At 48.6% G+C, this 17,538-nt stretch overlaps 1 protein-coding gene across 1 annotated transcript in view; it reads left to right on the top strand.

The window, feature by feature from the left end:
- Positions 1-17,538, top strand: part of COL4A2 (collagen type IV alpha 2 chain) — a 178,500-nt gene that overhangs the window by 98,186 nt on the left and 62,776 nt on the right. The window contains exon 5 of the mRNA XM_027115841.1: positions 17,395-17,529. Coding sequence (XP_026971642.1) covers positions 17,395-17,529 — 135 coding nt within the window. The remainder of the gene's footprint in view (positions 1-17,394; positions 17,530-17,538) is intronic.

The raw sequence follows: 17,538 nt of genomic DNA, 5'->3' as shown, positions 1-17,538 counted from the left end.
TACTCTGAGACTCAGGGTCAGAACAGCTGGGGGGCTCCCTCCCGCCATCTCTCTCCCCGAGTTCCGCCGTCTCCCTCTCCCTGACTGAGGCGACAGGCATCACCACCGGTGCATACGGCACCAGCCCGCTAAGTGCCCATCTAGGCCGTGGTCGGATCACGGCCCTGTAGGGAGAGGAAGAGGACTGTTTGGGTGTCGAAGGCCTTCCACGTGGCCACACACAGGCGCAGAGAGAAATCCGCAGAATCCCTCCCTGTGTCGCTGCTGCACAGCTGCATAGCGTGGGCACCTAGCACGGCCCCAGGAGGCCACGGCGGTGGTGGAGAGCAGGATAGCCACACACACAACACACGCAAAGGGGAACGTCTTACAGAGACATCCAGGGTAAGGCTCTCTGGGGCCTAATCCCACCCGGAAGCTGAGCACCTAGCTTGTGATGGATAAACCACACTGTGGACGTTCTAAGCCCCAAAGGCCGCGAGCATTTACCTTGCTAATCACAGCTCCAGGTCTGTATCTTCACTCTCTCCGCATTTGCCCCGTTGATGAAATGAGCCGTGAGCATCTTCGCTTTTGCCAGAGGTGGCGCTTTAAGGTCTTCGTAGGTGCGCAGATGCACGGGAGGCGTGTCGGGGGGGAGCGTGACGCCTGGAAACACAGCTGTCTTCAGTCGCCGCCTTCCATTTTGTAGATGAAACTGCTATTTATTTTTCCTTCCACAAATGCAGTGGAGAAGAACCCATGTTCTGGAGGTTGTTTTCGCCCCGTGTCATGAGAACAGGACGCAGCTGAGTCACTGCTCTGGAATGGATGTTAATGTCATTTGGTTTCCTCTCGCCCAGGACCCCAGGTCTCATGTCTGGACAAATGAGCCATCCATTATCTTTCCACTGGACTGAAAAAAGATCAATTTCTCGTGGTTTGTTGTTCTTTTTTTTAATTGCGGATGTGTGTTCTTTGTCCGTCCAAATAATCACTCTGACAGGGCGGGGAGTCGTAGGAGGGAAGTTCGGGATGTCCAGATAGCCATCTGCTGGGGCAGATGCACCAGGAAGCACCGGCCCTTTGTGGACGGCGTTTAACCCTGACGGTGGGCTGGAACCTTCAGCCCTCGCCTCCCCGGCAGCCCAGGGATGCAGGGATGCTGCCATCACGGGGCTCTGACTGGTCCGTATCTCCAGAGCTTTCACCTGTGCACTGGGTATCATTATTGATCACGTCTTGCAACAATTTGCAAAACATTAGATACTTGTAAGCTGTGAGTAAAGAAGGCTGGATTTTGATCTGGCTTTACTGTCTGCCGTTTAACCTTTCCCAACATCAGACTTCACAGGCGACATGGGTTGTGAGGAATTAACGACCTTGAACACCAGGCTGCTCTGCCACTGACTGGTCATGTTACCCTGTCCAGGCTCCTTCAGGCTTGGAGACATCGTATTCAAAGCTGGGCTAGAGCTTTCTCCAGGAGCTGTTCCCAACATTATAATTTCATGTGTCCACAATCACATACATGTTTAGGTACCTTCGGGTGGTCTGTCATCTTGAGGGGATCTTCCAGCTCTGCACCAATATAGTCCCTGCCATTTGGAGACTGCCGGGATCCAACAGCCCCATACAGTGAAGGGGCAAAGAGGCCCCCGTCGCCACCTGATCTAAGGGCTTCTGCCTGCAGTGCTAACATTGCCGCCACTTCTCTGAGACCCTTATGTGCATGCTTCCCACCGCCATCTTCTCATCTCTTTCCTTCAGCCACTCCCAACATCAAACTAAAAGTCACTTCTAGGGGCTTCCCTGGTGGCGCAGTGGTTAAGTGTCCCCGCCTGCCACTGCAGGGGACACAGGTGTGAGCCCTGGTCCGGGAAGATCCCACATGCCGCAGAGCAACTAAGCCCATGCGCCACAACTACTAAGGCCTGCACTCTAGAGCCCACGAGCCACAACTACTGAGCCCACGAGCCACAACTACTGAGCCCGCGAGCCACAACTACTGAGCCCGTGAGCCACAACTACTAAGCCTGCGAGCCACAACTACTGAGCCCATGAGTCACAACTACTGAAGCCCGTGCACCTAGAGCCCGTGCTCCTCAACAAGAGAAGCCACCGCAATGAGAAGCCCGCGCACCACAACGAAGAGTAGCCCCCGCTCACCGCAGCTAGAGAAAGCCCACGCGCAGCAACGAAGACCTAACTCAGCCAAAAATTAATTAATTAATTTTTTTTAAAGTCACTTCTAGACCCTTTTATTTTGTTCACAACCAAATAGCCACCAGTTCTGACACTTCCCTGCCCATCAGGAGTAGCCAGGGGCTGCGCACCACCTTCTGTTCCTTAGCTCATCTCCTTCTGAGGTTGCTGCACAAGCCCTCTTAGCCACAATGGCCTTCTCCCACCATAAACTTGTTCTCCCGGGAGGTGTATGCTTAAGTTTTCAATAGCTTCCCCATATCTGAAAGCTTATTCTCTCAAACATCCAGAGAAACCCTTTGTTCAGGAAATGTGTAACGATTCCGTCTTTTTACCATAAAACACCAGCATTCAGAAACGATCAGATCTTTCTACTGTAATCCTTCTTCAACAACATATTGTTCATGGGAGCGGGAGGGAACGCAGGTCAGAGACCCGTCTCGTTGTCCCGAGGGTGCGCTGATAGCTCGGAGTTCCAGCCTGCAGCCCCAGGGCCGTCCTTACATACCTCTTGACCAGAGTTACAGAACTGCCTTGTTTGAGTTTCACCTTCTCTCTCTGGCTCTAGTCACTTTCGAGCAGAAGGGGGATTAATGAGCCGTGAAGTGGTCCCAAACTGAGCAGCCTCGGGTTAAAGCAGAGACACGGGGTTTTTAGAGAATCACTGAAGGATTGCGGTTGGCTCAGTTTTGTCTAGACTGTCCATGAACCCAAGCCTACATCTGTTTGTTTTTGCAGTTTGTCCATCTCTTTTGGGCTTGATTAGAGCTTCGTGAAGATCCGTAAAAAGATATATTCGGGGTCCACGGTCATACCCATGACTCAGGGGAGGTTCAAGTGGGTGGTGACAACAGCCTTTGGAATGTTCTAGAAAGCTGGGTATGAATCCCCTCCTCGACAGGCTGGCTGAGGGACCTCCACCACCTGGTATCTCTGTTCCCCTACTTATAAAATAGACCTAAGAACAGACCTACCTCACAGAGGTGTTGCAGGGATTACGTCATTTTACTGTTGGAAAGTGCTACAAACAGTAAATGCTCTGGTCTGGAAATGTTAGTTGCTCTTATAACCTCGTCCCACACAGGGGTCAAATCCAATAACTTGATCGCTATTTCTTGGACCTCTGCACTGGGTTTGGGTTTAAAAGGCCCTCAAATATCTATCTATCTGTGTCTATATCTGTATCTGTATTTAGAACACATTCCTTTGGGCAAGTCAAAAGGGAAGGGAATTATCAAATAATTAATTACTGAGTTCACTCAACCACCCTGCGAAGAGAAAAATGAGCTTTGATAAGCTCTATAGACAACATTGGAATTCCGCAGTCAAAATTTTCGTCAGAATTTTCCCCATGGGAGGCTAGCTCCCCATGACAAATGTGGAGCCTGCCCTCTGATCCACCGAGGGGGGTCATTCTAACCCCAAACGATTGCAAAATCTTGGACTTTGCAAAGCTGTCTGAACCGAGGGTGGGGTGGGCCCTTGTCCCAAAGAGCGCGACTGACTGCCACCTAGTGTTGGCCACCAGAACTGCAAGGTGTTCCTCAGACCGGGAGAATCAAAGTAATAAGAAGGCGTCTTTTGTTGATATAAAGTTAAAATTTATTTTAAAACCGAGACCTTCGGCAAGCGTGGAAAATCTTCCTTTTATAGGTTTGCACAGACCCACTTTGGCAAACTCGCTCCTTTTCTCCGTAACCTTTAACCCTCCTGAGTCACGGTAGGTGCGCTAAACAGCTTATCTCTGACAATCGTGCTCAGAACAGCCTGGTTGAAATATTACCAGGACTGAGCCTCCTGGAGATGGGAGCCCTGCATTCCAAAGCCCTTGCCTCATTTCCTATCTTGATTTTGGCAGACGGTGGATGTGTTATTTATCTTCCTGGTCGTGAGCATCCTAGAGGCCTGGAAAGCCATCTGTCTGACAACACAGATAAAACCAGACCATCCGCTAGAACCGACACTCAGAAACCCCGCAGATCTGGCGCAAAGAGTCGACAAGACCTGGGGGGGGGGGATGTATTCAGGTGACTCAAGGAATTGAAGGGAGAGAACAAGAAGGCCACAGTTGTACTCACTGAAGCTCTGCCTTGGAAGTGCTTCAGAAATCATGAGCTCATAATGGTCTAAAAAACAGAAGACTCTGGTCTTCTGCTTCCATGTGGGAGGAACCTGCATGTTGTCATGGGGCGGAGCTGGATGACCTCAGAGCCATAATTCATTCATCTAACGGTCCTGAGCACATTCCAGGCATCAGATGCTGTAGCAGAGGCTGGGACGGGGGCTTGGATGAGGCCTGGTCCCCGCGGGCTGCACACTGAGTACTGTGTTTGGAGCAAGCTTTTCAAGCCCCTGGTCTAGGTTCAGGGTCAGGAAAACGTCCCCAGAGACTTGAGCCACAGTCTCTAGAGCCCCCAAGAGCCCAGGCCAGGACGGCAGGCATGTGCAAAGGCCCTGAGGTGCAGGGGCCCTGACCCAGTACCAGGAGCTCAGTCCGCCTGGGGCAGAGACACGGCAAGCCTGGCTTCCCCGACGCGGGCTGGACAGGCGGGACACCTGCAGACGAGGTATGCAGACGAGATGGATCCCTGAAACCTGACGACAGATCCGATGTGGAAGGTGAGGGCGAGGGAGAAGAGGAACCGCGAATGGTTGCAGAACCTGCAGTTGCTGGGAAAGACCCCTCACAGGTGGGCCACCTGCACCTTCAGGAAGAGACCACTCAGGTGGGCTTCAGATGGTTCTCTCCTTGGAGAGAAAGAAAAATACTATAAGGCATTCACGTAGACTCAGCGGTTTTAGAATCACCGGAATAATGTCACTGAGCTTTGGGAAGGAAAAGTATTGTAAATGCTGAAGATACAGGAAGATTCCGTCCTAAAGCATGTGGCTGGGCTGCGGTGCCTGTCCACATGGGGAGACTCAGGCAGCGCTCTGCTGAGGGGCCAGGGAGGGACCCCTGGATTTTACAGCTAGAGGGGGTCTTGGTGGCATCTCTGCACATTTCCCACACCCGAGAGTAAACCCTCAGAGGGTCAGCAGTGTGCAGGCGGAGGGGATGCTGGGAGGGGTTCCCAGCAGAAGGATGGGCAGAGTGACAAGGGGGCTGCACCTCCCCGAGCTGTTCCCTTATCTGTCCCATGTGAGAAGCCTGACTGTGCATCGAAATTGCTTGGGGAGCTGCTTAAAAACAGAGATTCCCAGGCTCCACCCCTTTCCACTCGCAAGCTGGTAGACCAGAAATTCTTCAGGCGCCAGACTCTCCCCAGCTGATGCTGTGCCGGCCAGGACCAGTCCTGGGACAGGAGCCATTCCTGAGTGATCTTCTCAAGCTTTGAGGAGCCTCCGTTACCTGGGATCTTATTAAGATGCAGACGGGATGCAGTGGATGGTCCCAGGAGCTCCCAGGGAAGCTCATGGCCCAGAGGCTTCCTGAAGTCCCTTCCAAACCTGATATTTTATGAGGCCTCTGGGAAAGTACTAGGCTATCAATGGTGAAAAGCAGAGAGGTAAATTTGAAAAGCGGCGTAATGTTGGTCTAATTTAACGTGACTGTTATTCCCTATAAGAATCCTGCTCAAGCAGAAGCTGGTGTTTCTGTACCAGAAAGACAGGCATGCATCCTGTACAACAATGTAGGATATTGCTGAAGAATATTGTAGAAGAGAATGTTCTTTTACAAAAATAAAATGAAGTCCATACAATAGGTAAAAACTTTGGGGCTGATTTTCTCTTTAGTTTCTGTACAGTAGAAATTCGTTAACTATCTTGTTTCCTGCCTCAGTGTGGTTCAAGGTAACGTGCTTGCCCCACAGAGATCATCCCTTCTCATCCCTGCCTTTGAGGCCCTTTGCTCTGAGATCACGTTTCAGACCTGATATCATGTTCGTACTGGCCCCCGCCCCCCCAGCCCCAGGCCCTCCTGCCCTCGGACCTCACATTCGTAAAGAAGTTGACTGTGGGTGGTTTGTCTTCGTGGAGAAGAGCAAAGGCACCAAAGTTGTGGTCACAATCCCGGTTGACTCTGAGCAAACCGTATGACGGGGGCTCACAGGGGGCTGGACCGCCAGTTTTCATTGCAGAGGGATGTCCCAGAACCGGTAAGGATGGTGCTACAAGTGGAAACTCTGAGCCCTGCACTGGATCCAGCAACAGCAGTAACGTGGAAGGAGCGAGATTAAAACCATAACGTGTCAGCTCTGCAGAGCTCTTAGGACAGCTAAGGGAACAAGCTGACGATACCAAGTGCTGACAAGGACCTGGAACTCTGGTGCATTGCTGGTGGGAACACAAAATGAAACAGCCAGTCTGGAAAACAGTTCTGCAGCTTTATTTTTTATTTACTTATTTATTATTTATTTTAATTGTGCGGGTGTCCTCCTATGACTGGGTCCCCCTGGAGTTTTTTTTTCTTTGACTGCGTTGGGTTTTCATTGCTGCACGCAGGCTTTCTCTAGTTGCGGCGAGCAGGGGCTACTCTTCATTACGGTGCGTGGGCTTCTCATTGCGGTGGTTTCTCTTGTTGTGGAGCACAGGCTCTAGGCGTGTGGGCTTCAGTAGTTGCGGCGCTCAGGCTTCAGTAGTTGTGGCTTGCGGGCTCTAGGGCGCAGGCTCAATAGTTGTGGCTTCGTTGCTCCAAGGCATGTGGGACCTTCCTGGACCAGGGCTCGAACCGTGTCCCCTGCATTGGCAGGCGGATTCTTAACCACTGCGCCCCCAGGGAAGCCCCCTGCAGCTTTATTAAAGTTAAATGTACTCTGACCGTAAGACCCAGCACTCTCATTCTTGAGTGTTTACAAAAGCATGTCCACACATACCAAAACACCACGCATGAATGATTTTAGCAGCCCAATTCACATTGACCAAAAACTGGAAACGATTCAGATGTCCTTCAGGGAGTGAATGCATAAACATCGTGGTGATGGGATGCAACAGAGCACTCCTCCGCGATGAAAGGGATCACCCTGTTGATACAGCAAAGGCGGTGGATCTCAAACGCTGAGTGAGAGAAGCCGACGCCAGAGTTGTGACACCGAGTGATTCCATGTGTGTGACCATCTGGGAGAGGCATGACCATGAGACTAGAGGAGGACCAGTGATGGACAGAGGTTGGGGAGGGGGCTTGACCACAAGGGGTGGCGGGCAGCCCAGTGACTTTAGCTGATGCTACTCGGACCATCTGTGTGTCCAGACTCACAGAACTACATGCCAAAAAAGTGGATTTCGTTGCATGTAAATGTAAAAATAAGTTTTGAAATCCGGAAGAGGAAATGAAAAAGCTATGTAACTTTCACGAACGTACAAGAACAGAAAAGTAGGTTAAAGCCAAGGAAGGAGGAGGAGGAGTAGTCACCCCTTTTCTCAGGATGGAGAAGGTGGAGCTCGAGTTAGAACTTGACGTTTTCAGGAACATTTCAAATGCAGAGGACCAGGAAAAGAGCCCTGCGCCCAGCGAAGTCGGAACCCTCCCTAGCTCTTAATCTTTTTTCCTTTGTTGGCCGATTTTTTTTTCCATAACAGACCAACTGAATATGATACCAGCCTCGGGCATATTCTTCTTTCGTGTGACTGTGTTTAGTCTAAATGGAAAGGAGATAGAACTGTTGGTTCCGTTCCTGGTCTGTGCCACAGATGCTAAGGGGTCCCTCTCCAAGGCCGCCCGCCCGGTGGATCATCTCGGCGGGGAGGCCGATGTTTGGAAGGCCACACGGTGTTTCTGCTCACTCTTCCTTCCAGGGGCTGTGTTTCCCGGGCTGCTGGCTGTCCCTGGACGCAGGGCAGTGACAGAGACAGGGTGTCACGACACGGTCTCCACTGCGCACGTGAGATGACCTAAGAATAAAACCTAAGAGAACTAGTGAGAGGTTGGCATGTGCAACTCACACATGAAAATTGATAGTCTACAATTGAGCCCATGAATATTGGCCGCAAACTGTTTTCATTCCCAATCGTCTTTTTTTTTAATTAATTTTTATGGGAGTAGAGTTGATTTACAATGCTGTGTTAGTTTCAGGTGTACAGCAAAGTGATTCAGTTATACGTATAGATATATCCACTCTTTTTTTTTTTCCACTCTTTTTTAGAGTCTTTTCCCATCTAGGTCATTACAGAGTATCTAGTAGAGTTCCCTGTGCTCTACAGAGTGTCCTTCGTATCTATTTTATGTATAGTAGTGTGTGTATGTCAATCCCAATCTCCCAGTTTATCCCACCCACCCCCGCTTTCCCCTTGGTAACCATAAACTTATTTTCTACATCTGGGACTCTTTCCGTTTTGTAGATAAGTTCATCTGTACCCTTTTTTTAGATTCCACACACACGCGATATCATATGATATTGTCTCTGTCTGACTTCCTACACTCAGTAGACAGTCTCTAGATCCATCCACGTTGCTGCAAATGGCGTTATTTCGTTCTTTTTTATGGCCGCGTCAGCTTCTTATAATCCCAGTGACTCCAGAGCTGTCTCCTGTTGTCGCTGTCACTTTCTAGTCACGTCAGCACAGCCTGGGGCCGCCCTGTGTGATAACTCATGATGACGTCAAGGCTACGACACTCTGGTTGTTGATACTGTCTCCGTGCTGTCAGCTGCTCAGTTAGAAAGAGCGTTTCATTGTTTCCCACGTATGGGAGCTTGACCACCAGAGCCCCAGAATCGGCTTCTTCCAGCCCATTCCTTGGCCACCGTTTCTGCTCCCTGCAGCCCTCAGCCCATCCACACCACCTACCTCCGCGCCTTCCTGGAGAACAAGAGGCTTAGGAAGTCCAGTCTGTCTGTTAGGCAAGGCTTCGTCTTTAGGCAAATGAAATGTACTTACTGCCACAAAGCACAGAGGCAATGGAAGGCCTTTCCAGAAAACCAGCTTTTCTGAACTGTGCCAAGGCAGATCACATCCAGACTCTAAAAAGCTCAGCCTCGTGTTGGGCTGAAGCCATTGTGTTCGACTGCCCATGTGCTGCCTATTTTTAGAATAAGGAACAGTTTGCAGACTTCTTGGTCCTAGGGATGGAGAACAAGAGAGAATCTGTCTTTGCTTTAAAATGTGAATCTTTCCAAGTCAAATCATTTCAGATAAACTACCCAATAGCATCTTATTACAGGTGACACCCTCTGTTTTTGTTTGTTATGAAAGCCACATATAAGGGAAGGCTTGACATCCTAGGTGTATCTTTTGCTTCTGAATCTGGTTTGGTCCTGACCCACTCCCACCTCTGCCGTCCTGTGGGCTGTGGGGAGGACGGTCCTAATTCCTGCCAGGATCCTGCAGGATCCAGCTTCCACACAAGGAAAGGTCCGTCTTGGTTTCTTCAGGTTTCTTCATTTCACAGGCAGACATTTTTCAGAAGCACCTTGCTAGATGTTTTTAATACGTCATTTTACAAGCATCCTCTCTTCTTCCACTTCTAAATAATATCTAGTTTATAAATTCACCTGTAAGAATGTACTAGAAGGAAGGACTTGGTCTTATGCAATCTGCCTGTGAACTGCAGAGGTGGTCTTCTTAATCTTGGCCTCCACCAGACCCCTTCTCTGTTGTTTGTTTGTTTTTAAGTCAAGTTTATTGAGGTATAATTTACGTACAATTCCGTGAATATTGGCAAATGTGTCCAGCCATGTAACGACCACCAACGTCGTGATATAAAACAGGTCCACGACCCCAGAGTTTCCTTGTGCCCTCTGTAGTCTGTCCTCTCCCTCCGCCCCCAGGCCTGGCACTCAGTTCTCTGCTTTCTGTCTCTAGAGTGTCCCCTAGGTGGGATCACAGCACAGTATCGCGTAAACAGGGCGAACAGAACACAGCCTTTGTGTCTGGATCCTCCACTGAGTGCAGTGCCTTGGAGATCCATCCTCACCGTCGTGCACAGTGGATGGCTGTGGTGCTAAGTAGTATTCCATTTCCTGAATGGACCGCGGTTGGTTTATCCACTGATGGAGACTCAGGTTGTTTCCACTTTGCAGCTGAAATAAGTTGAACCACTAGGAACCGTTGCCTAAAGTTCTTCTAGTAAGTGTGTGTTTGGCTTTAGCCGCTCGGGTCTGCGTCCCCAGCAGTGATGAGACTTCAGCTTCTCCGCATCCTTTGCAGCACTGGGCGTTGCCAGTTTTCTCTGTGTGGGTGTGTCAGCCCTTCCAGCAGCCGCGGCTACACCTTCTTCTGGATTTAATTTGCCTTTCCCTAATGACCGATGGTGTTTAACCCCTTTCACATGCCTGTTTTCCATCTGTATCTCTTCTGTGTTGAAGGGTCTGTTCAGATCTTTTACGCATTTTTTCAATCAGGTTCTTTTATTATTGATTTCTGGGCACTCTTTCTATATTCTGTGTATGTGTCTTGTGACTATTTCCCTCTCAGCGTGTGGCCTGCTTTCTATTTTTAACGGTATCTTTTGAGGATCAAATGTTTTAATCTTATCAACTTTTTGTCTCTTATGGCTTGTGATTTTCATGTCTTATCAAAGCAACCTTCGCCTAATCCAGTCGCAAAAATTCTTCTCTATGCTTTTCTTCTAGAAGTATTACAGTCTTCGCCCTTACATTTAGGTCTGTATTCCATTTTGACTGATAAATGTTTGTCTCTGGAGCCAGGTGAGGGTCAAGGATTGTTTCTTTACATATGGATGTTGTTTCCCTTATATCAACACTCGCCCTACAATCTGTGTCAGATAATTTCGGAGAGCAGGACAGCAGGATTCCCAGGAGGCCATATAATTCTTATTGAGGAATAAGTGAACTCTTTTATCTGGAGTAGCACCCAGGGCAGAGTCCTGATGTTTTGTTATATATTAGTAAGAAGCGAAGGGAAAAGGTGGCAGAGTTAGCGTCAGCTCTGTCTGTTTTCCCTGGAGTAGGCAGTGGCCCTATTTACTGATAGTTATTATATGTGTAATATACAGTTCAATACTAACCTTCACATCATCATTAGCTTGGAAGAGGGCGTAACTTCACTCTGCCAGGCGATCAGAAATTGCTCACAAATGCTAATGATTATCCCTTAGAAAGATGACTAATTCTAAAATTTAGACGAACAAATTATTTTCCTGAATCCTAAAAAAAAGGTCCTTTCAGCCCTTTGGGCCATTTGATATGTTCTCAGATGTGTGTGCACAGCTCACGGAATGAGCTGGGACTTGGTCTGGAATCCCCTGAAGGTCACAGAGAGCCACAGCATTGGAAGGAAGGGCCGGGAGGGGAGGGGCCGCCACGGGATGGAGAGGATGTGGGTGTCTGGAGGAGCGCCCAGAGCCCATAAAAGGCGAGACAGGAAGAGTACACTTAGGAAGGAGAAGGGATTTCCTACTATTCAGATGTTGGCCAGGAAGGCATGAAAAGCTTATTCTTATTCTACCAGGAAAATACTGTACCGTAGATTAAAAGTCCTGATGTGCAGTGAAGCAGGATTGATCCTTGGAAACGTTTCTCTTTATCGTTCCCTTTTTTACTCCCTTTCCCAGTGCGGGTGTCAAGGCTAGTAAGCTGGATGGCAGCGGGTACCTCCTTGGGGTTTTCTGCACGTGAGGTGTGATTTCTCGGGGCCTTGATTGGTCATATCCATCTTCTACCTTTATTTTTGACGCTGAAGCTGCAGAGGTCTTCAGCCTGTGCACAGATCTATTTTGCCCCTTTTCTCAGAAGTGAAAATTCCAAGTTCATGAAAGCTTAGTGTCTCGGGACTTGAAGTGCATTCCCTCCACAGTAGCGGTATTTAAGCAATGTGCGCTCAAGCCCGGACTCATACTCTCAGCCCGTCCAGACTCCAGCTTCCAAAACTAACCCTGGACGTCCCACGCATCCTCCAGGAGTGATGTCCAAAAGGGAGAGGCGCGTGTGCACCCCTCCATCCTAACAGTGACCAAAGTTGGTTCCTTCTTGCCATTGCACTGAAGCATGAGACCAAAAAAACTTTGTTAGAAATAGTCTTCAACAAACATAACTATTAGATTTTTCTCTGCCCAGCTCAGGAAGCCCGACCTCTCTTCTGAGATGCAACCTCATGCTTAAGAGAGTTTTCTTGTGAAGACATACCTGCCTCCTTCCATGAAAACTTCAGGAGGGGAAGGAGGGTGGGGTCGTGCAGGGATTCTCAGACTTCACTGTGCAAAGAATCCGCCTGGTATCACGGTCAGTGCCGCCCCGGGAGGGCTGGGTGGGCCTGAGAATCTACATCTCCCGCAAGTTTCCAGGTGGCGCTGATGCAGCTCATGGACCTCGACTCGAGCAGCAAGGGTGGCGTGGAAGGTGGACTCCACCCCTGCCGAGACCTAAATGCATCAGTCATCCCTGACCCTAACCCTCCAGACCCCGCTTGTCTCCCCTCTCAAGCGGGGGCGATACCTACTTGATACACTTGTCCTGGGGGTAAAAATGAGAGAAACCATTTTTTGAACCCTTTCGTAGCGCTTCATCCCAGAAGATACAGGAGTACAGGATCCTCCCATTATCCCATTTCCTAGGAAGTGATACATCTATATGAATCAAGTTCTCTGTGAGCGGGGGGCAGAGCCCATGGGCTTACAGCTCCTTTCCAAATGTCTGCTGGCTTTTGAGAAGTATTTTGTGGAAATACTTTTGTCAAGTATATTGCAGGAATTTTAGGAGCTTTAGAAATTTATGCAAAGACAGTTAAGCTACAGTCCTATTCTTTCTGGGGTAATTTTTATTTTTAACATCACTTATTACAAAAAGAAAGGAAGAGATGGAAATAACTTTTCCGATCAGGACTTTTCGTCTGAGGCTGGAAGTTGATAAGGGTGATGATTAGTACAGAGGAAAATCCTTTTTGTTACTCATCATTCCAGCTGCTCTTTGCAAACACCCTAGATGCCCTGGTGGGCAGGATATCCTAGGGGAAATCTCATCCCTGATGACCAAAGCATGCATACCATGGTCCTCAGACCTTGACAGAAGGGCCCTTTTAGTCCCAGCAATGCAGGATTTGCACTGAGAGCAAGACTGAGGGACCAGTCCTGGAAGATGAGGGAATAATTCAGATTCCCTCCAGGCTCTTCCCAGCTTTTCCCTAGAGCCGCAGCTAGAGGGGATTTTGTGAAATAGTTCATCTGTCAGAAGCTCAAGATGAGCTCTTCAGAATGATGCCATTTTCACACCCTCTAGGCTATATATATTTTTAATGGAAAATAACAAGTGTTGGTGGGAATGTAGGGGATAGGACCCTCACACATTGCAGGTGGGAATGTACAACGGGGCAGCCGCTGTAGAAAACAGCCTGGCACTCTCTCCCTCAGACAGTTAAACAAAGTTACCGTGTGATCCAGCCATTCCACTCCTAAGTATAGACCCAAAAGAGCTGAAAGCAGGTGTGAGCATAGAAAGCAGATAGTGGTGTGTGCACGTTCATAGCAGCACCGTCCGCAACTAACGAACTGGTTTCTCCACACGGTGGAATCTTATTCTGCCATAAACGTGGATAAAGTACCGACACGTGCTACGACATGGATAAACCTCAAAAACATAATGTTAAGAAGCCAGACACAGAAGGTCATATATCACACATATGATTCCATTCATATGCAATATCCGGAATGGGTAAATCCCATAGAAACCGAAAGCAAATGGTGGTTACCAGACCCTGGAGGTTAGGGGGATGAGAAGGATGGTAGTGGGTATGGGATTTCCTTTGGGGTGATGAAAGTATTTTGGAGCTAGATAGAGGTGACAGATAAGAGGACATTGTGAATATACCTGAAGCCACTTTAAAATGGGTAGCTTTGTGGTATGGGAATTTCACCTCCATAAAAAGAAAACAGTGAGAGCGTGTTCCAGAAAAGGAAAGGCTAGAGTTTTATTCCCAAAGTCAGACTTCCCATCCGAGAAACAAAAGTTAAAGAGAAGTTTACTGACAATGGGAGGAAAATGAGACCATGATGTCATTAGTCACTCTCCCCATCAAAGGGAATCAGGAAACGTTAATGAACTCGAGACAAGGTGAGGCTTTTCCTCACTAAGACGCACGTGTCCCATTTGGGTTAATGGGAGACGGTCCCTCTAGTTGGCGCTAGACAGTCATCCCCTGGAAGAGATGTACATTATGGGCAATAAAAATGACGGTACTAATGAGGAACATTTTATCCCCCAAAGGTTGCTCCCTGTAAGCACGAACCAACTAGGGGCCTCCGATGGTTAGGGGAATTCTGAGGCGTAGAGGCCTGGTCTGCAGTCACAGACAAAACAGAAATGAGCACAGCTGAGGAAGAGCCATAAAAATCTGAATCAGGGCTTCCCTGGAGGCGCAGTGGTTGAGAGTCTGCCTGCCGATGCGGGGGACGCGGGTTCGTGCCCCGGTCCGGGAAGATCCCACATGCCGCGAGCGGCTAGGCCCGTGAGCCATGGCCGCTGAGCCTGTGCGTCCGGAGCCTGTGCTCCGCGACAGGAGAGGCCACAGCAGCGAGAGGCCCGCGTACCGCAAAAAAAAAAAAGCATGTTTGTCCCCAAACTTCGAACAAATGTATCATGCCAAGACCTTAGAAAAGGATGAGCCTGGGATGTCATGTGTCCAAGGTCAGGGCTACCCGTCTTGTACCACAATCCTCCTAACCACTTTTTTCACGTTCTCCAAAGATTCAAATACGCTGGCTTTGCCGTGACACACGATGCGTGTGGTCAGGCTACCCCAGGGGAGCATCTGCTGGTTTCTGCACAGACTGGCCTCTCTGGAACTCGTGCGGGGAGAGCAGAGAATCTACCATCCCTAAAACGCTGACCTGGCCCTGAGGGAGCCCCAGTCTCCCCTTTGTCTGAGGAGGCCGGGGGCCCAAGCTTTGGGGCAGGTCTAAGCCATCTAGCGGGATCGTAACCTCCATCTGTATCCTCCACCCCGAAGACACCTCTTTACTGCTCCCTTCATGCCTGGGGTCCAACATCTAAAGGGAGGGGCAGCAGGGTCTCCCCACGCGCTTCGCTCCGGTTCTGTCTGTGACATGAAGGCCGCACCTCGTGCCGCATCTGAAATTACTCCCTGTCAGTGGTGTGTGATGTTAAGCACAGATTATAAACATTCTGCAAAGACAGACAAACGCCTTAGCTGCACAGTTTATATAAGAAAGGTTCTTTACAGGCAATGAAAGAGAAGACTAGAAATACTGACTCAGAAGCCCCTTAATCTAAAGACAAGACCAGGATTTGAAGTGTGAGAGCAGATGGGCCTGGCAGAGAAGGGCTCTGTGATGAATAAACAGCACCCACGCGTTTAAGGAGGAGTCGAGCCAGAGTCACTTGGTTGGGGATTTTTTTTAAATTGGGGCTAACCTGGGAGGTTCATTCAAATATAACAGTATTGCATAAGCACAGGAGATTTTTATGGTCGTGAAACTGTTCTTTATGATACTGTTATGTTGGATACACACCATTCTACCGTCATCAAAATCCATGAAATGTACAATACAAAAATTGTACCCTATTACGAATCTTGGACTTCAGTTAATCACATATTGGTTCATCAGCTGTGATCAATTTACCACACGAATGCAAGTTGTCAATAATAGAGGAAACTGTGAGGGAGTGGGGGGGCAGTTGGAGGAGCAGAGGGGTATTTGGGAACTCTGCAGTGTCTGCTTAATTTTTCTGTAAACCTAAAACTGCTCTAAAAAAATAAAGTCAATTAATTTAACAAAAAATATTAATATAGAACTAATGCATCAATTAGTTCCAATAATAAGAGAGCTGGTCCCCTTTTTAATCTTTTTATTTTGATTGTGGCAAAACACGCGTCACATAAAATTTACCATCTTCATCATTTTTGTACAGTTTGATGGCATTAAGCGTGTTCACATTTTGTGCAAACATTATCACCATCGTCTCCAGAACTTTTCATCTTTCAAAACTGAAACTCTGTCCCAATAAAACTCTAACTGCCCTTTCCCCTCCCCCAGCCCCTAGTCGCCTGTACTGTACTTTCTTCTCTATGAATGTGACTCCTCTAGGGACCTCATGTTGGTGGAATCAGACAGGATTTGTCCCTTTGTGGCTCATTTCACTCAGTGTAATGTCCTCAGGGTTCATCCGTGTTGTAGCCTGTGTCAGAATTTCCCTCCTTTTTTTTTTTGTTTTTTTTTTTTTGCGATACGCGGGCCTCTCACTGTTGTGGCCTCTCCCGTTGCGGAGCACAGGCTCCAGACACGCAGGCTCAGCGGCCATGGCTCATGGGCCCAGCCGCTCTGCGGCATGTGGGATCCTCCTAGACCGGGGCACGAACCCACGTCCCCTGTATCGGCAGGCGGACTCCCAACCACTGCGCCACCAGGGAAGCCCTCCCTCCTTTTTAAAGGGAATAATTGTCCATTGTGTGGATAGAGCACATTGTGTTTGTCCATCATCCGTCAGTGGATACTGTGCTTCCACCTTTTGGCAATTGTGGGAAATGCTGCAGTGAACATGGGTGTAGAGAGATCTGTTCACGTCTTTGCTGTCGATTCTTTTGAGTGTTATCCCAGAAGCGGAATTGCTGGGTCACAAGGTAATTCTGTTTAATTTTTTGAGGAACCACCCTGCTCTTTTCCACAATGACCACACCACTTACATTCCCGCCAACAGAGCACAAGGGTTCCAATTTCTCCACATCCTGGCCAACATGTAATTTTGTCTTTTCTTTTTTTAGAATAATAGCCACCCTGATGGATACGGACGTACATTTTATATATTTCAGAAACCTTTTCTTCTTCTCTCTGTGCGTGCATGCACGCACACTGTGTGTGTGTGTGTGTGTGTGTGTGTGTGTGTGTGTGTGTGTGTGAACAGAAGGAGAGATTCTCTAATCACATAAACATTCAGGGACCACTTTGATAGCTGGATGCCAGCTCCATGTCCGTACCTATTGGACGCATTATACTGAGATGGAGAGAAAATCTTAGAAATTTGATTGGCACTCTCTTTCATACTGAAAGGACTTTTTTTTTAAAGCCAAGTAAGTTTATTCTTTCATCCCAACCCAATATTAGCATTTCACCATAACATCGCTGTAGTAATTTAGGATCATTTTTCCCTCACACTTAATGTTTTTCCCTTTGAACTCTATGGTTTCTCTGTTAGCCGGGAATCGCTTTGTGGTTCTTGTGGCAGAAGGTGGTGGTTTACATGTAATGTTCTCTGAAGATTATAGCTCTTCAAGAATGAAGAGCGTAGCTTCGAAAGCAACATGGTTGAAAATGCTCGTGCACGGTTATGAATTGTGGAAACTGAACGTGTGTTGTTTCTACAGGGCCAGCCAGGGCCAGTGGGCCCACAGGGATACACCGGGCCCCCCGGCTTACAAGGGTTCCCAGGACTGCAAGGCCGCAAAGGTGACAAGGGTGATAGGGGGGCTCCCGGCATCACAGGACCGAAGGGAGACGTGGTACGTACA

Source organism: Aethalodelphis obliquidens, unplaced genomic scaffold (genome assembly GCF_003676395.1).
Source record: "Aethalodelphis obliquidens isolate GAN/ISIS:26980383/991018 unplaced genomic scaffold, ASM367639v1 scaffold15, whole genome shotgun sequence".
NCBI lineage: Eukaryota > Metazoa > Chordata > Mammalia > Artiodactyla > Delphinidae > Aethalodelphis > Aethalodelphis obliquidens.
This window is presented reverse-complemented; position numbering and strand designations above follow the sequence as displayed.